Source organism: Microtus pennsylvanicus, chromosome 9 (assembly GCF_037038515.1).
Source record: "Microtus pennsylvanicus isolate mMicPen1 chromosome 9, mMicPen1.hap1, whole genome shotgun sequence".
Lineage (NCBI taxonomy): Eukaryota > Metazoa > Chordata > Mammalia > Rodentia > Cricetidae > Microtus > Microtus pennsylvanicus.
Window position 1 is genome coordinate 39,076,881 of NC_134587.1, and position 19,567 is coordinate 39,096,447.

Here is a 19,567-nt window from a genome sequence, read left to right on the forward strand (position 1 = left end):
AGGGCTGGAGAGATGGCTCAGTGGTTAAGAGCATTGCCTGCTCTTCCAAAGGTCATGAGTTCAATTCCCGGCAACCACATGGTGGCTCACAACCATCTGTAATGAGGTCTGCTGTCCTCTTCTGGTCTGCAAACACACACAGATTGAATATTGTATACATAATAAATTAAAAAAAAAAGATACCACCCAGTTCTAGCCTTTGGCCAGTGGGGTGCAGACCGAGCTGGTTAGGTGGCACGAATATCAGACATCCTCCCAGGGCTCAGGTGGAAGGCACAAGTTGGGAATACTGGCGTGCACTGCCATATTCTGCTCTTTTGTACACCTTGTTTCTTAAGTCTGTCAACTTGTTGGTTACACAGGCAAGGTGGCCACCACACCTAGCAAAGCAGCTCTGCCCGCTTTGGAAAACTGGACCTTAGCCAACTCCACTTCCAGTGCAAACACTGCATGTAAAGACCAACAGGCCAGTGCCTGTTACCAGAGATGTCATGGGGACTGTAGGGTGCCTCTGAAATGCTGCTCCACAGGACCCCTCTTTCCATTTTGCTTTAGGGACCTAATTCATAGTTTCAAAGTCTTTTGTGTGCAACAATGATCAGAGCTGACTGTGACCTCATGCCCAAGAGTAGAGGGTTCCTCTGCAAGCAGGTTCCTAGCAAGTCCTTTCCCCATGAATATTTTTGGTGGCCAGGCATCCAAGCATGCCACCTAGAACAACGGTTTGGAATGCAAGTCAGAGTATGTCCCAAAGAACATCAGGAACATCCTTAAGCAGACAAAGGAAAAATTAAAAATAAAAAAATCTAAAAAAGAAAGAGGGAAGTGGCCAGCACAGCACCATCCAAGGCACATTATCCGGGACTGTAGAGGAGCCCAGAGGATTAAGGGAGTCGAGGGAGAAGCTCTCAGGGTGTCTCCTGCAGGGTGTGGTGTGTCTTTCGGAGGGGGGGTCAAAGGAGGAGCTTATTATGGGATTGTGTTCTTCAGGGGTGGAGTCTGCACAGTGGAGGCCACTTTGAGGGTAGGCTTTGGTCGCAAAAGCTCTACAAATAAAGCGCTTTATTTATAGTCTCTCCAGGTCCCATATCCCTGCCGCCCTACCCCAACCTCTTGAGGACTGATTAATTCCAGAGGAGCCAGGAGAGGCTGGTCCACAAGGGGTCGTCCCGACGGCTGCAGGTCCTGAGTAGCTGGGCCAAGTAGAGAGCAAAGGCACGAGGCCCTGGGCATCCCATCCCAGGGCAAAGGCCAGGCCCACCATAGAGGTGGCACAGGGTTGGCTCACCAGGGTCAGCTCCCTGGGATCAGACCAGGGTCTGTGCTGGCACAGCTCTGCTCATAGGACGGTGGAGCCTCTGTGGAGAGAAAGCAGGATTGACAAGGGGTTCAAGGCACCTCACTTCCTCCCCCTCGTCCCTGTCATTTCCACTCACCATAGGGGTAGCCCCATGAACTGTACTCTGGGGGGAGGATCAAGGCGCTGGTGGTGGGTACTGGCCCCCCGGAGCCTTCTGCAAAGTAGGGGACAGTGGCACCTATAGACACGCACAAGGGAGGATGCAGAGAATGCCTACCAGGGCTTCCAGCCTGAACACAGGGATCGATGGTAGTGACAGACACGGAACCCAACGCAGCTGACAGTGGCTGCTGCTGAGAATGGCTCTTGGTGGAGAGGGAAACTGGGTCTGAGAACTGGGGGCCACTAGCCACTGCCTCAGCGTCTTCCTGGGGTGGTGCAGAGGGCACCACTGGGGACAAGGCCCCAGGAGAAGACCCTGTGCCCGGACAGGGGCTCAGTGGGGTTTGGTTCACAGCAATATTGCCAACAAAGAGTGGGAGAGTCACGGTGGCTTCGGGTGCCTTCATAGAGACCTGAAAAGAATGCGGGTATTGAGGAGTCAGGCCAAGGTCACCTAGCCTCAGGCCACCCAGCCCTGGGCAACACCAAACCTGCAGGTAGTAGTCGATGTGGATAAGGCTGCAGCCTGGCAGAGCTGACTGGGGCAGGGCAGGCACCAGGATCTGTTCTTGCCACTGAGCGCGCCTCCAGGCCTTGACACCTGTGCCTTCCACCTCTGCAATGGTTCGCACATCGTAGATCCAGCGCTTGGCCTTATAGGATACCTTCTAAGGAAAGACCAGACTGTGAGCTTAGGCAGGCCAGCAACCCACCCCTTCTGTCCCATGAGAAACGGTCAGGAGTCAGAGGGCTCTGACCTGTAGCAAGCTGGCCACCACAGGGCTAGTGTCCTTGCCTGACTGGTTCTCAATATCAGCCTGCAGCCGAAGCACCTGTCCCACCACATAGCCACGAAGGTCAGTACTAGCTGTGAGAACCACACTGCCCGTCTTCACCAGCTTATAGGAGAACTTCTTGGTAGTGGATGCCACGTTGGGTTGCTTAAAGGGAAAATGGGGCAGAGTTTATGAAGTGAGCAGAGTGCATTCCTGTGGCATGGGGGCAGGGCCTCAGCCTGTAGAGCCTGGCTGCCTGGCCCGAGCAGTTTGAAGGTAACCAAAGAAGCCTCCGTTCCATCCTCACCTCAATATCTGGGATGCTATTCAGGTTCAAGGGGTTCAGGATGTAGAATACAAGGCTACATTTGTGATCCTTGGAAAAACGTGGAGTGTCGATGGAGGCCCTCACCTGGTGCACAATCTTCCCAAAGGGTCCCTCAAAAGATGTGGGTGCTGTGGCTACCGAGAGAACAGGCATTGGCTGGTACCCAGCACCTCCCACCTGTAGGTCCCATCATTTCAAGGCTGTGGCCCCCACAAGCTCGCCACTCACCAGGTAGCAGGAACTGAAAGGGGAAGCTGTGCTCTCCAGCGGGCAGACTTCCTACAGAGACAAGGAGGCGGGAGCAAACCAGAGGAGATCAATAGTGGCCACAGTGCCAGACCAGAAGCCCACCACAGCCCACCAGTCCACACTACCTGTCTCCAGCACGAGAGCACCATGCCCACACCGGAGCTAAGGGCTTGGTTTCAATGAGAGTGTGTGGCTGGGAGAGTGTTTGCCTAGCGTACTCAAAGCTCTGGTTCAATTCCAAGGACTATATAAACCAGATAGGGTAGCACACCCCTGGGAGACAGAAGCAGGAGAATCAGAAGTTTAAGGGCATCCTCAGATAAATAACATAGCAAGTTCAAGTCTAGCTACATGAAACCCTGTCTCAAAAAACAAATAAATACAAACTTTAAAAATAAAATTAAAGGGCTGGAGAGAGGGCTCAGCAGTTAAGAGCATTGCCTGCTCTTCCAGAGGTCCTGAGTTCAATTCCCAGCAACCACATGGTGGCTCACAACCATCTGTAATGAGATCTAGTGCCCTCTTCTGGCCTGCAGACATAGACTACTGTATACATAGAAAATTTTTTAAAAAAATTTAAATCTTTAAAAAAAATAAGTCTCGAAAAACAAAAAAAATATAAAAATAAATAAAATTAAAAGCAGGAAGGTGGTTGAGGGTAGAGGGTAGGGATAAAACAGCCATACCAAGGGTCAGAGCCCACCCAGACCCCGTACCAGAGGGTAGGATAGAGTGGGAATCTAAGAGACATTTGTTGGGATGGGAAAGGATAAACTGACCCCACTCTAGCCCATGGCTGCCCCTGTGATCACGGCTGGCCCCCACACTCACCCTTGTCAGCCAGTGACAGGGAGCTGTTGAAGTAGCTCTCCTCCACCACCCATGCCCCATCGTTGGCCTTGTTGGAGACCCCACAGGAACCCACGCAGGTCACCCGGATAGCTGTAAGGGCAAGGGTGGAATAAGCCTAAACCATTTGATGGCCTAGGCTCCTCCCGGTCCCCAGCATAGGAATTCCTGTAGGGCTGGAAGCATCCATAGGTCAAGTAGCCCCACCCGCACAGGTACCTGGAAAGGCCCAGGTGCAAGCAGCCTAACATCTTCCCAAGAATACCTCCTGGCCATCCCCCAATAGTGGTGTTCTCCCCGGGAACCAGGCTGGCAAAGAAACTGACAGGCAGTGTTTTATCCACCCTACAGACACAGTGGGAGGCCAATAATCTCTTAGATAACCCCGGGCTATCCCCAAATTGTTTACCTCAGCCAGAACTATAAAAGCCCAGGAGCCCTTTTTTATGATGCAAAACAGTTAGGCCTGGAGATGCCCGCTCAGTCTCAAGAAAGTTAATGCCAGCCCTCTCCCTGCAGGAATGCAGTCAAACCTGTCTGAGCGGGTCAGCAATCTAGAACTGGAAGGTGAGCCCTGACTTCCTGAGCAGCAGTGCCCAGGAGGCTGACTTTCTACACCTTGGGGTAGCTGGTCCTCCTTCACCAGTGGAAGTACCCAGAACAGGAAATACTAAGACAGAGTTCAAATTCCTCCTCCGTCTTACACATCCTGGGCCTACTGTGATCAGGTAGCCATAGGTGAATGAGCTGGCATAGCTGAAACTGATCACAAGGGAGAAGGTCCTTGCAAGGAGGTAGGTGGGAGCCAATGAGAGGCGCCCTGAAGTAACACCCTTCTCCCTGTAGGGTTGGGTCAAGGTTTCAGCCCCTTTCCCAGACAGGGTCACTGGAGGGTAGGATTATTCATCCTCTTTTATCTTTGTGACAAAGCCACCAAGCAGGAGAACAAACATAGCCAAGTACCTAGGAGTTGACCACACCTGCCTCCTGTACAGTCTCCCACATCACAGTCCAGGCATCCTCCTGGTTAGCCACAGAGCACTTAGCTTCCTCCTTGGAACCTCTGGCTCATCCTCAACCCAAGTGTGCACTCCCTCACCTGAAGGCGGCCAACTCCCACTCTTTTCTTTTTTAAATTTATTCTTTTTGTTTGTTTGTTTTTCAAAACAGGGTTTCTTTGTATGATCCTGGAACTAGCTCTGTAGGCCAGGCTGGCCTCAATCTCACAGATGGCTGCCGTGATATTTTGTGTTCTAACAAATAAAGCCTGGAGATCAGAGGGCAGAGCTAGTCACTAGTTAACCACAGAAGCTGGGCAGTGGTGGCACATGCTTTTAATCCCAGCACTTGGGAGGCGGAGACAGGGAGTGATAAGGTGGGAGTGTAAACAGAATCTCAGCCCCTCTTGCAAAGCAGGACTTAGACAGGTAGGAAGCAACTGGCAGCTGCTTCCGGTTCTCTGCTCTTCTAGGTTTTTACCCCAATATCTGACTCCTGGTTTTTATTGATTAAGATTAATTAGATTAACACAGCAGAGATCCACCTGCCTCTGCCTCCCAAGTGCTAGTATTAAAGGTATGCACCACCACTGCCAGGCTCTGTTCCACTTTTTTTTTTTAAGATTTATTTATTTAGGGCTGGAGAGATGGCTCAGCGGTTAAGAGCACTGGCTGCTCTTCCAGAGGTCCTAAGTTCAATTCCCAGCACCCACATCGTGGCTCACGACCATCTACAAAGGGATCTGATGCCCTCTTTCGGCATGCACATGTACATACAGAGAGCACTCGTACATAAAATTATATAAAGTTAAAAAAAATTATTTATTTATTATGTATACAGTGTTCTGTCTGTATATACACCTGCATGCCAGAAGAGGGAACCAGATCTCATTACAGATGGTTGTGAGCTACCAAGTGGTGGCTGGGAACTGAACTCAGGACCTCCTTGAGGTGCTCTTAACCACTGAGCCATCTCTCCAGCCCCCCTGTTCTCACTCTTGAGGTGATCCTGCATTCCTGTTCTACCATCCTCTGCTCCTTGGAAGTGCCCATGATTGTCCCCCCCTCCTTTTCACTCTAACCTCCAACCACCAAACATCCCACCCTGGAAACTGAACAGCAAACAGTTGTTGAGATGCCAGGGGTAAGAGGAGGCTCAAAAGTCTGCTGGAGGACACAAGATGCTTCGTAATGGGTACGTCTCCCTAAGGATGATTGGCCCCACATCAGATACAAAAAGAAGTATGAGCCGGGCGGTGGTGGCGCACGCCTTTAATCCCAGCACTTGGGAGGCAGAGGCAGGCAGATCTCTGTGAGTTCAAGGCCAGCCTGGTCTACAAGAGCTAGTTCCAGGACAGGCTCCAAAACCACAGAAAAACCCTGTCTCGAAAAACCAAAAAAAAAAAAAAAGAAGAAGTATGGTAGCTTAGTCCAGACACTATCATAGTGCTATCAGGATGCCTACTGTGAATGGCAAAGCTATTCAAATTCTTCATCCTCAGTGTATGAACAGTAACAAATTGGTTGCTTAGCTGTTCAATTTAGGGGTAGTTTTGCTTTTTTGGTTTTTGTTTTGTTTTTTTTTTTCGGAGACAGGCTTTGTAGTTTTGGAGCCTGTCCTGGAACTAGCTCTTGTAGACCAGGCTGGTCTCGAACTCACAGAGATCCGCCTGCCTCTGCCTCCCAAGTGCTAGGATTAAAGGCGTGTGCCACCACCGCCGGCTTTTTTCCGGTTTATTGAGACAGGTTTCCTCTGTATAACAGGCTGGCCTCACGGAAATCCGCCTGCCTCTGCTGGGATGAAAGGTGTGCGCAATATGTTTTGTTATTTGGATGACCTTTTTGTAGCAGTAGATAAGGAACCGATACCCAGTCAAACTAAAAATCGGGGAAAACCCCGGTGACTTACATGTTTACTTATTAGAACGACAACTATAAAGGAATTTGACCCATGCTGGGGCGGGGATGCAGAAGTAAACACTCTTTCTATATACACCAGGGCACCCATCAACTCTCAAGTCCTACACTAGCTCATCAAGAGTCTCTCATAGCACTTCTTATAACAGCAACCAAGCACCCGGACTGGACTTCCTACACTTCAGGCATAGGAGCACCAGGTTCCAGAAAAGCAAGCAGCATCTGTGAGTGGGGGGCGGAGGGGATCAGACTCTGATCTTCCCAAGGTCGGGCATTTTCTACCCCCACACAAACAGCTCTCTTGGGAGGACAGTGTGAACAGCCTCCTGTGTGTTCACTCTCTCATTAGAAATAATTGAAGGTTTAATCGCAGCACTCGGGAGGCAGAGGCAGGCGGATCTCTGAGTTCGAGGCCAGCCTGATCTACAGAAGCTAGTTCCAGGACACACTCCAAAGCTACAGAGAAACCCTGGGGTGGGGGGTGGGGGCTTGTAAACAATATGCCTGCTGCTTCCCCAACAAAACACCTGAGGTTACTCCTTTGTCTCAGTAGGGTCACAATCAAGGTGTAAAAACTCCCCAGAAAATTCCTCAAAGATTCCAGGTTCACAAGCCAAGGACAGTGCCAGCAGCTAGGTATGTACCTTCTCAGATCACTGAGCAGGGAAAACCACATACTACAGTTCTGCTTGAGAAATAATGGAGGTCTGAGCATTGGTGGTGGGGGGGGTTGTCCCTGCTGCAGGGGCTGGAACCAGCTTCTTTCTTTGACAGTCAGCACATGTCTGAGATGGCAAAACTAGGCAGTTTGGGGGCAACCACCTGATAAAAGACCCTGATTTCCTTTATTTCCTGGCTTTTAGTGTTCCTGCTGCTTTTTTGTAATATTACAGTCCTATCTGTCCACTCTCAGGCAAAGGTATCTTCTCTGGGAGGTAACCGTGGTCCTCTTACCAGCTCCTCCTACCCTGCAGCATAACCAGGAAACCAGGGCAAGTGTGTTCTAGCAAGTCCTCCACGACAGAGCATCAGGTGACAGCCTGCAGAACAGTCTATACTTCAAGGTATCATCCAAATAGAAAAAGCACTTCCTGATAATGTTCAGAACTATAACAAAAGGCAGGCACCAAACAGAATAGGGACTACCAAACTGGGGTGTTCACCATTGGAAACAGGAAGCTGATCTATCGTGTTTTTCCTTTCCTTTTTTTATTTAAAAAACAAAAAACAAGGTTTCTTTGTGTAACCTTGGTTGTCCTGGGTCTAGCTCTGTAGATCAGGCTGGCCTAGGCCTCCTGAGTGCTGGGTTTAAAGGTGTGGTATATGCCACCACCGCCCAGTGTAAGCTCTGGTTTTCTAAAGAAAATCATGGTGTGTATAGTGTTCCTCAGAGACTTCTGGATCTTTTCTCATGAGTGCTTCTACCTGTCCAGTAACTTCCTTTCAGGCATCAGGATAACTAAGGCAGAGGCAGCAGAGGAAGGCAGATCTCTGTGAGTTCAAGGTCAGCCTGGTCTACAGAGTGAATTCCAGGACAGGCTCCAAAGCCACAGAGAAACCCTGTCTCAAAATAAATAAATAAATAAAAATCCATCTTCCAGGCCCAGTCCATGATCCTGGGGCACCATAGGCTAGAGCTCTCGTGGCCTCCGTAAGGTCAGCTGTCCATCTACTTGCTCCTTACCCGATACAAGGAGGCCATGAGTAGCTCATTCCTACTATTGTAGTTGGCAGTAGCCTGGTCACCCCAAGCTCAGCCAGGAGAGAAAGACAGAAAAGAAAAACTGCGTGGCTAGTTCTCAATTGGACCTCTCTTCTCTCTGCTGTCTTCCCCAAGGCCACAAGGTGTGGCCTGCACCACATCCTGCCAGCCAACCTGGAGTTTTCTTTACAACTTCTCATACCTTTCTTGGGTCCAGGAGGAGCTAACCTATCACGGCTGTAGCCTCTACAAAAGCAACATCTGCTCAGACCACAAACTCTAAATAGGGATACAGCAAAGGAAAGCAGTGTGACCATGACCAGGAGCCTCAACAAGACCAGGGTCTGACAGACACTACAACCCAGCTCCCTTCTAGACCTAGATAATAACACCAGGTCCAGGTCCAACTGTTTTCAACTGGGCCTAGGATGGCTAAGGAGAATAGTTATCCATCCTCAGCAGACACCAGAAGTGTCTGTGGGCAACTGTGGTTTCGGTCGAGCAGCCAGGTAGTTCTCACGGGAGGCCCAAACAAAAGAATACCAAGCAGGGACACTCATAAAGTTTTTGCACTCAGTGCCAGCAGCTAAGCAGAGGCTACAACAGTGCCCACCTGACCCTAAGAACTCAGTCATATAATCTCACACAGATCCCTATTTGTGGATCCAGCACAGAGGAAGCTGCACCTGAGAGCCCTGTCAATGGCAAAAGAGTAATCTGATCCCCAGCCCCAGAGTCTCAGACATATGTATCAGCAGAGGGCTCAGCTCAGCTCAGTTTCAAGGCCTTAGGACAGGAGCAAGGGGATTGCCAAGCCGAACAAGCCCCCTTGCCAGCAACCACAAGCTTTAAGGAAGTCTTAAGCCTTAAACTGAAAGCAAAAAAAGGTACCCTGTGAATACTGCTGGGGACCTGCACACTTGGACCAGAACTGTCTTTGAAGAGGAAGGTCCTGCACAGGAGCCCCGGAGGGGAGGAAAATAGAGGACCCAGCGCAAACGAGGTAGCAGGTGGGGGCCCAGCAGGTGCAGAGTGCGGCGGACCTTGGACATCTGAACAAGGGAAGACTGGGACTGGAGGCCTGCATACTTCCACCTTCAGGGTCGCACGGGCATGGGAACAAGCACTTAGGCCCTCACACAGACTCCGGTCTCCCCTAGGCTGAGAGCACAGGATGGGACAGATGCGGAAGGACTGGGCCACCCAGCAGCCTGCCCCGCCCTGGCCTCCCAGCACAGCCGGACCCAGGCGCCCGCGGTTCCGTCGTAAACCCAGGGTTCCCTGGATACTGAGAACCCAGTCCCCGAGCCCACTGACCACGAGGTTTTGGAGAGTCCCACCCCCACCGCAGGTAAGAACGCAGCTACCCGCTCCCCCGGGGCGACCCCGCGCCCACCTCGGAAGGGCAGTGGCGCTCCCAGGCGCACGCGCACGACCCCGGCCAGCGGTTCCCCGGGACTGTAGACGACGCGGCCCTGCCTCAGGCAAATCTCGAAGAGCTGCACCCTCCCCATACCGCGGTGTCCCGCGCCGCGGTCCGACGCCTGCTTGGGCAGAGGCTTCGAGGCCCGCCCCGCCCTCCTCCCCCGACAGAGGACACGCCCAGACCGCAGGACCCGCCTGGGCCAGAGAACTAGCCGGTGTCCCAAGACCCACCCTCTCTACCCAAGGACACGCCCCTTTCCCAAGGCCCGCCTTCCCCAGGGCTGGTCCCTGCCTTGAGGACACGCCCATGACCGAGGGCACGCCCCCACAGGACACGCCCCTTTCTCCTAGACTTTCCACCCTAGAACACTAGCACCTGCCCGCAACTGCGCAGTCCTAACTTACCTTCCCAGACCCCGGGCTCGGCTACTGAGTGTGCTGCCCGTGACGCTTTAGGGCTCCTTGAGATGTCTGCTGCCCAGGGGTGAGGCCTGCTCACCTGCCGACGAGAGCAGGCACCCATTTTCAACGCTAGGTGGTCACGAGGGAGGGGTGCTCGGTGCTCAGGCAGTAAGGGTTCCCAGCTATGCCCCGCGGCCATCGCTGCAGCCCGCACCGCGCTTCCTGGCACGGTGTGAGTAGAGGCCAAGGAAACAGGTGCTGAGCAGCGCAGGCAGGCATGGTGCAGGCTGCGCTCAAAGCAGACTTCTGCCGGGCTTGGGGCGTAAGGCGAGCGAGGCTGCTGAGACATAGGATTTTTTTTTTTATTTACTGAATCACATTTTTAAAAAGGGTCGGTGCTGTTTGTGAACTGGAGAAAGGGTCTTAAATTCGTGTGATCACAATTTACTGTTCTCTCTTCCTATGAAGCGAAAGCCAATTTAAGGAATCCTGCTTTTTAGTTTGGTACTGAATTAAATAAATTATATGAGATATGGCTCAGTGGTACAGCACTTGCCTAGCTCAAGCAAAGCTCTCTGGTCTTCGTCCCCGCTCCCCAAAACCACACATATAGCACTTTGTATTGGATAATGGTTCCCCGTTGTAGACTGATGTGAGTGTACCGAGACTTTTTTTTTTTCATTCAAGACAGGGTTTCTCTGTGTAACAGTCCTAGCTGTTCTGAAACTCACTTTGTAGATCAGGCTGACCTTTTTTTTTCTTTTTTTTTTTAAAGATTTATTTATGGGCTGGAGAGATGGCTCAGAGGTTAAGAGCATTGCTGCCTGCTCTTCCAAAGGTCCTGAGTTCAATTCCCAGCAACCACATGGTGGCTCACAACCATCTGGAATGAGATCTGATGTCCTCTTCTGGCCTACAGGCAGACACACAGACAGAATATTGTATACATAATAAATAAATATTTAAAAAAGTAAAAAAAAGATTTATTTATTTGTTATGTATACAACTTCCTGCTTCCATTAATACCCATACGCCAGAGGAGGACGCCAGATCTCATTACAGATGGTTGGTTTGGAGCCACCATGTGGTTGCTGGGAATTGAACTCAGGACCTCTGGAAGAACGGACAGTGCTCTTAGCCACTGAGCCATCTCTCCAGTCCCCAGGCTGACCTCTTAACTCACAGAGGTCCACCTGCCTCTGCCTCCCAAGTGCTGGCATTAAAGGCGTGCGCCACAACCACCCAGCTCCCGAGTTTTGTTTTTTTTTTAACGTGGGACTATTATTATAAGACCATTTTCAACTTATAACACTTTCTACTTCTCATTGTGTGATGGTTTAATCATAATGTAACCCTTCAGAAATCGAAGAGAATATATACCAAGGAGAGCAGATCAATAACGACAGGGTCACCTTGTACTCGTCTGGGACAGACAGTTCCTACAATAGTTGGCAAAGAGGGTCGCATCTTCCACCTGAGAAGATACCTAGATGCAAATCATTTTGTGGGTAGGAGTCATGACCTGCAAAAGCCAGGTGCCCTAGACACCCTATGAATCTAGAAGAGTTAAAGGGCTAAAACAACAACCTGTGTGCTAGATGCGGGGACTGACACAGAACCTAAGCTGATTCTCTTCCACAAAAGGAAAGCAGAGCTGGGTGTGACATCTGGTAGGTATCAAACCCAGAACAAAAGGCTTACTTCACAAATCCAAGCCAACCAGGTTCTCCCAGCATTCCTCAGCCACTACCTGTTACAAGTTCCTCTTGGCTAGCATACCTGGCTCCTACTGTAATCTTACCCCCACCCCCACTTCCTCCCCACCCCACCCCAAATCGATCTTTGGAAGCTTACCTACCCAGGGAGGGTCCAGGAAGCCCGCCAAACCTTGGCCCCTCCCCAAGAAAGGTCAGGACCACTCCCAGAGGCTATTTAAACTGCTCCTCAGAAAGTAAACACGAGCTGCTCTTCCCTCTTCCTCTTTGGTGGTCCTGTAGGCTTTCCCTTCATCCCTCCGAGCCACCTGAGAGCGCAGATAGCCAATTAAACCTGGGTATCTTCTTTTTTGGTTTGTCGAGACAAGGTTTCTCTGTGGCTTTGGAGCCTGTCCTGGAACTAGGTCTGTAGACCAGGCTGGTCTCGAACTCACAGAGATCCGCCTGCCTCTGCCTCCCGAGTACTGGGATTAAAGGCTAAACCTGGGTATCTTTTAACTTGGTCCGATTGGGATTATTTTCGTGGGCAGAGAGGCTCATTTTTAGGAATATTCCTAACATAAGCAAAGAGAAGGCAGTTTGTATTGGAGACTGCCCAGTGTGGGCATAACTCTAGGCCTCCTAAGTAGCTACAACCTTTATTCTGATCCCAGTCAATCCATATCCTTCTGGGATCGATTTCAGCACAACTGCCTTCAGTCTCTATTTCCATCAGGAACCTTTCAAATGTAGGTTTTGGGCTGGAGATATGGCACTGACTGCTCTTCCAGAGGACCTGGGTTCAATTCCCAGCACCCACATGGCAGCTTACAACTGTCTGTAGATCCAGTTGCAGGGGAATCTGACACATTCACACCAAAGCACATAAAATAAAGTTAAATAAACCATAAAAATATTTTAAAAAAAAACAAATGTAGGTGTTTCCTTATACAACCTCTGTATCACTGGACCTCTGGTAAGGATGGGTCCTGGTTGCCTTTTGTTTTGTTTTGTTTGTTTTGTTGTTGTTTCAAGACGGGGTTTCTCTGTGCTGCTTTGGAGCCTGGAACTTAGGCTGTAGACCAGGCTGGCCTCGAACTCACAGAGATCCACCTGCCTCTGCCTTCCAAGTGCTGGGATTGCTGCCCCCACCTGGCTCTGGTTGCCATTTGCAACTCCCAGCTTTAATGCTGATGATCTCAAATGCTGACTCAGCACTTCCCTTGCTCCCTCTGCTGGAACCTGACTAGTTCTCTCATTTCCCGTGATTCTATCCCTAACTCATCATCTTTCTATGAGGTTTCACTCTTGGAGAGGCTCTCTTCCTGACTTCAGGTGAGAGGCTCCCTCTGGTCCACAGGCATTTGTGCTGTAGTACCCATGGTTCCTAAAAGGCAGTACCATTACAGGACCACAGGAAAAGTACCCGGATTTGTAAGCAGTGAGGAAGAATATGGTCTATGTATAGAAAAAGAATAGTCAGAGCAAGAGAGGCAAGGTGCAGCAAATTAAAGACTCCATGGCTGTGATTTTTAATCTTAGTAGTCAACTTGGCTAGATCTGGAATCAACTAGAAGGCAAACTGCCAGGCATTCCTGTAAGGGATTTTCTTGATCAGATTTGAAGTGGAAGGATTCACCCTACATATGACATCTTCTGATGGTCCCCCGGATGAAAGGACACAGAAGGAAACTTTCTTGCCTGCTTGCCTTCACTCTTGCTGGAAGTTCATTTATCTGCCATTGCTGCAATACATCATTGGAACATTAGAACTCTCCAGACGAGCAGTGCAGACTGAAGACCAGCAGCTCTTCAGGAATCTTCCAGGCCCTCAGCCTCAGATTGGGGCTGATGAGACTGCCAGCTTTTTGAACAATTACTGGATTCTTTGCCTCTCCAGTGTGAGTCAGTCATTGTGGGACTATCCAGATTATATCATATAAAACAATCTCAATACACACATATATCCATCTTGGGGGACGACAATTTCACTGTATAGAACTTCCTATACAAAACTGTCTCTGCCTGCTAAATGCTGGGATTGAAGGCATGTGCACTCTATTTTTTAAAGATTTGTTTTTGAGACAGGGCTTCTCTGTATAGCCCTGCCTGACTGTCCTGGAACTCTGGAGTTTCTTTCTTTTCCTCTTTTCCTTTCTTTCTTTTTCTTTTCTTTTATTTATTTATTATGTATACAATATTCTGTCTGTGTGTATGTCTGCAGGCCAGAAGAGGGCATCAGACCTCATTCCAGATGGTTGTGAGCCACCATGTGGTTGCTGGGAATTGAACTCAGGACCTTTGGAAGAGCAGGCAATGCTCTTAACCACTGAGCCATCTCTCCAGCCCCCTTCTTTTTTGTTTTTTGAGACAGGATTTCTCTGTGTAATAGCCTTGGCTGTCCTGGAACTCACTTTGTAAATCAGGCTGGCCTCCAACTCACAGAGATCTTCCTTCCTGCCTCTGACTCCCAAATGATGGGATTAAAGGTGCTTTAAGAATTTCAAAATTAGGGCTGGAGAGTTGGCTCAGTGGTTAAGAGCATTGCCTGCTCTTCCAAAGGTCCTGAGTTCAATTCCCAGCAACCACATGGTGGCTCACAACCATCTGTAATGAGGTCTGGTGCCCTTCAGGCATATATGCAGACAGGATATTGTATACATAATAAATAAATTTTAAAAAAAGAATTTCAAAATTGGCCAGCAGGTATGATGGCCATGCCTTTAATCCCAGGACTCGGGAGGCAGAGGTGAGTGAATCTACTGATCAGGCTGGCCTTGAACTCAGAGTTCTTGCTTGCCTCTGCCTCCCAAGTGCTGAGATTAATGGCTCCACTATACCTCTTTTAAGAGATGTAAATTGTGTGTATGTATGTGTTTCTGTGTGTGGGTATGTGCATATGTCAGGTGTTCATGGAAGGCAGAAAGTATTGAGTCCCCTGAAACTGGAATTATAGACTATTGTGAGCTGCCATGTAGGAGCTAGGACCTGAACCCAGGACCTCTGAAAATCAGCAAGTGTTCTTAACCACTGAATCATCTCTCCACCCACACACCCCTTTTATATTTAAGATTTAATTTTAACTATGTATGTTTTTATGTATGTTTACTTTTATGTGGGTGCCCACAGAGGCCAAAAGAGGGTGTTCAATTCCCTGAACCTAGTTGTGAGGCAAATTTGGGTCCTCTGTAAAAGCAGTAAGTTCTCTGAACCACTGAGCCATCTTTCTAGAACAGTTTTGCTTTTTGAGTCAGGGTCTTGCTCTGTAGCCTAGGCTGATCTAAAATCAATACCTTTGTCGCAGCCTCCCCAGACCCCCCCCCAAAAAAAAGATGTGGGCTCTTCTCCCTTGGTCCAGTGGCTTGTTTTAACAGATAGAATTGCAACAGACAAGATGTCATGTTCCAAGTTAAGCTTGATAAATCCTAAGCTACTAGATAAAAATATCTAATTATCCTATGGAGAGGTCTTGAGAATGATCAGAAACTAGTGGAGCCATATCAAGCCTCAAATATACCCTGATGATTGCAGGGCTATGGAATTTCTCCATTTCAGTATCTGTTATCATATGACCAGCTATGCTAATCTATTATGTGTGTAAAAAACTAGGCTAATCTCAGACAGAAAGCTCTTATACATTGGTTAGTATCTGTTAAGGATGGGATAACCAAGATTTTTATGGCCTTGTATAAATCTGCCACTTTTTCTGGGACTAGTCAGCTGTCTCCTTTGTGATCTTTTTGTTGTGGGATAGCCAATAGAGAAGACCGCTCAGACATGGGTTTAAGCCAATAGAAACTCTTATTACCTGGCTGGTGACTTCACTGGGTGTTTGGAATCCCAGTGTAGCCAAGTCTTTCTCAGGGCAAGCTTTAAAGTACAAAGTCATATTCTGATTAACATATTTCAGTTAACAGGAACAGTTAGCCAGAATCAGGACTACAGAAATCAAAAAATAAGGTTAGCACATTTAGAGACTTTCCCAGAACTATGGACTTTGATGGATTAGGTCTTTGTTTCCATTTTGGCCAGCTATTTGCTGAGTTTTGTGGCCTGAATGGTATTTCCATCTTGGAGTCAGTTGTACTAAGGTCTGGTGCCGTTGTCTTCATGGCTAGCTTGGGGTTCTACATGGCACACCAGTCTCATGATACTGCAAATGATAAGTGCTATTACTAAGGCTGGGTTTGCAAACATCCCAATTTTTCTTTTCTTTTTTTTATTTTTATTATTTTTTTAAATATTTATTTATTTATTATGTATACAATATTCTGTCTGTATGCCTGAAGGCCAGAAGAGGGCACCAGACCTCTTTTCAGATGGTAGTGAGCCACCATGTGGTTGCCGGGAATTGAACTCAGGACCATTGGAAGAGCAGGCAATGCTCTTAACCACCGAGCCATCTCTCCAGCCCCATCCCAATTTTTCTAATCCCATTTTATTTTGTTTGTTTTGGTATAGGTTCTCACTACGTAGCTCTGGCCATTTTGAACTAGGCTGACCTTGAACCGAGCGATCCCCCTGCCGTTGCCTCCAGAGTTCTGGGATTAAAGTTATTCTCTACCACACCTGGCCTGAATCACATTCATTTCATCAAAGTCGTCATAGGATCAGTATGATGCATGACACACACAGTGGGGAGTGATGATTGAGATACTTATCACCAACAGTAGAACCAGTCAGCTGGGTCCAAATAAGGGGTGCTTATTTTTTAATTAGGTTTTTATTTTTTGAGATAGTGCTAATAAGTTTCTCTGTACCCCGATAATAGGTTTCTCAGCCGATGCAATAAGCCAGATTAAGCCGAATTGGAAAAGTGTAACAGGTTTATTTAAGCAAACCAACTCCCGGTGGGTTCTCCAGTCCCAGAGATTGAGGCCAGAGAAGCCACATGCTCCAACTAAAGCGGGGAGATTATATAATTTATAGATAAGAGGTGATGATGGGTCTGCCACAAGCCCGGTTTGTGCACAAGTGTGGTCAAAAGCTAAGTGCTTTAGCTGGGAACTAAGCTGCTGGAAACTTTAAGGGAGAAGCTGCCATAGATGCCAACAAGTCAGAACTGGGCTTTTTGGTGCCTTCCCTTTGTTCAGAGGTTTTTCTGAGTTGGGTGTGGTTTGGAGAGACAAAAATGGGTCTGTCAGATTCATTCAGTGGCAAGCTGGAGGTTCCAACCAAACAAGGGCCTCTCTACATACCTCATGGCTGGCCTGGAACCCACTCTGTAGACACGGCTGGCCTCAAACTCATAGAGACCCCCCACTGCCTTTACTTCCTGAGTACTGGTATTAGGTATGTACCCCCACACCTGACATGTAGCCCAGGCCAGCCTTAAACTCCTTATATATCTGAGGATGACCTTAAACTTCTGATCCTCCTGCCTTCTTCTCCAGAATGCTGGGATTATAGGCTTTTACTTGTTCCTTCTGGGAATTAAATCCAGGATTTCATGTTTACTAGGCTAAGCTACCACTCAGTCAACATCCTCGAGATTGTTCATTATGAAGCAAATTGGAAGAGAAATCGGTACTTATAAGTGAGACGTTGCCAAAGCAGAATTCTGAAGTGTAGTGTGGGCTAGGAAGATGGTTCAGTTGGTAAGTTCTTGCTGCATATGTAGAAGAACCTAATTGTATCCCCAGCATTCATGACTAAAAAACAGGTGTGAGGTGTAATGGTTTAAGTAAAATGCTGCAGATCCCTGAGAGGCTGCAGTGAACAGCAGGTCCTGAGACCACGGTGGGCCACACAGGCAGACAGTTCCAGGCAGGGAGCTCCCGGATGGTCGACGGGCCCTGAGTGCCAGCTGGTCCTAGCTAGGAAGCTGCATGGTGGGTGAGAGACCAAGATAGATAGGTACGCCACAGGACCACACCACTGGTCTCCAAGGCAGCTGGTCGCAGAGACAGATAGGCACGCCATGCAGAGTGAGGTTGGATATTTATTTAGTGGTTTATGGAAGGAAAAGGGGAGAAGAGGAAAAAGCAGAGAGAGGCAGAGAGAGATAGAGAGACAGGGAGGGAGGAAGAAAGAGCAAAGAGGGGGAGAGGAAAGAAACCACAGCAGCAGCTACTACCTCTTTAGGAGAGAGATGGAGAGGGAAAGAGCTCAGGCCTGAAGCAGAAGGAAAATATGCCTGCCTCGGAGGTGGGGGAGGAGAGGGCAGGACTTGTCTCTTTTACTTTATTTTTATTTATTTATTTTTTATTGATATTTACTGAGCTCTACATTTTTCTCTGCTCCCCTCCCTGCCTCTCCCCTCTCCCCTCAAGCTTCCCCCAAGGTCCCCATGCTCCCAATTTACTCAGGAGATCTTGTCTTTTTCTACTTTCTACTTCCCATGTAGATTATATCTATGTAAGTCTCTCTTAGTGTCTGCATTGTTGTCTACGTTCTCTGGGATTGTGGTTTGTAGGTTGGCTTTCTTTGCTTTATGTTTAAAACCCACCTATTAGTGAGTACATGTGATAATTGTCTTTCTGTGTCTGGGTTACCTCACTCAAAATAATGTTTTCTAGCTCCATCCATTTTCCTACAAAATTCAAGATGTTATGTTTTTCTGCTGTGTAGTACTCCATTGTGTAAATGTACCACTTTTTTCTTTTATCCATTCTTCGATTGAGGGCCATTTAGGTTGTTTCCAGGTTCTGGCTATGACAAGCAAAGCTGCTATGAACATAGTTGAACACACGTCCTTGTGGCACAAATGGGTATCCTTTGGATATATACCCAAAAGTGGTGTTATTGTGTCTTGAAGAAGGTTGTTTCCTAATTTTCTGAGAAATTGCCACACTGACATTCAAAGGTGTTGTACCAGCTTGCATTCCCACCAGCAATGCAGAAGTGTTCCCTTTTCCCCACAACTCTCCAGCATAAGTTGTCATCAGTGTTTTTGATCTTGGCCATTCTTACAGGTGTAAGATGAAATCTCAGAGTTGTTTGGATTTGCATTTCTTTGATGACTAAGGATGTTGAACATTTCCTTAGTGTTTTTTAGCCATTTTAGATTCCTCTGTTGAGAGTTCTCTGTTTAGGTCTATACTCCATTTTTTATATTGGATTATGTGATCTTTTGGTGTCCAATTTCTTGAGTTCTTTATATATTTTGGAGATCAGACTTCTGTCTGATGTGGGGTTAGTGAAGATCTTTTCCCATTTTGTAGGCTGTCGTTTTCTCTTCTTAACCATGTCCTTTGCTTTACAGAAGCTTTTCAGTTTCAGGAGGTCCCATTTATTAATTGTTTCTCTCAGTGTCTATGCTGCTGGTGTTCTATTTAGGAAGTGGTTCCCTGTGCCAATGCGTTCAAGTGTACTTCCCACTTTCTCTTCTATAAGGTTCAGTGTTGCTGGCTTTATGTTGAGGTCTTTCTTTGATCCATTTGAACTTGAGTTTTGTGCATGGTGATAAATGTGGGTCTATTTTCATTTTTCTACATGTTGATATCCAGTTATGCAGGGCTTGTCTCTTAAAGGGACAGGACATACCATTACATGAGGACTGGAGGGCTCCATGGTTAAGAGCACACTGGTTTGTCTTCCAAAGTTTGAGTCTTAGCACCTGCATGGCAACTCACAAACTTCTCTAATTCTAGTCCCAGTCCTAGGAGATTCAATGTTCTCTTCTGCCCTCAAGGGCACCAGGCATTCATGATCACATATGTGATGCACAGACATAACTAGGTGGGCACAATGCCTATGTATTAATAAAAGAAAGGAAGCAAGCAAGCAAGCAAGCAGGTGTGGTAAACATGTCCATAATGCCAGC

General features: G+C 48.1%; 1 protein-coding gene across 2 annotated transcripts; it reads right to left on the minus strand.

Moving 5' to 3' along the window:
* Positions 1 to 1,047: 1,047 nt before the first annotated feature.
* Positions 1,048 to 9,895, minus strand: Arrdc1 (arrestin domain containing 1). Of its 2 annotated transcripts, none has more exons than XM_075985346.1 (8): positions 9,678 to 9,895; positions 3,647 to 3,757; positions 2,795 to 2,845; positions 2,546 to 2,700; positions 2,221 to 2,403; positions 1,954 to 2,127; positions 1,437 to 1,875; positions 1,048 to 1,358 (listed from the first exon to the last, which is right to left on the minus strand). In XM_075985346.1, exons 1-8 carry the CDS (start codon positions 9,793 to 9,795, stop codon positions 1,294 to 1,296), a joined length of 1,296 nt encoding a protein of 431 aa, XP_075841461.1. In that variant the 5' UTR covers positions 9,796 to 9,895; the 3' UTR covers positions 1,048 to 1,293. The 2 variants fall into 2 exon arrangements, with proteins under 2 accessions (XP_075841461.1, XP_075841462.1); XM_075985347.1 differs by having other exon boundaries at positions 1,954 to 2,130; positions 9,678 to 9,893.
* Between the last annotated feature and the right edge of the window lie 9,672 nt (positions 9,896 to 19,567).

Excerpts from the sequence above, each read along its gene's own strand:
- Arrdc1 (XM_075985347.1), bottom strand. The coding sequence starts at position 9,795 with ATGGGGAGGGTGCAGCTCTTCGAGATTTGCCTGAGGCAGGGCCGCGTC. Across the intron at positions 2,701-2,794 it reads CTTTCAGTTCCTGCTACCTG|CCACAGCACCCACATCTTTT; the intron begins GTGAGTGGCGAG and ends TTCTCTCGGTAG. Across the intron at positions 2,404-2,545 it reads ATAGCATCCCAGATATTGAG|CAACCCAACGTGGCATCCAC; the intron begins GTGAGGATGGAA and ends TTTCCCTTTAAG.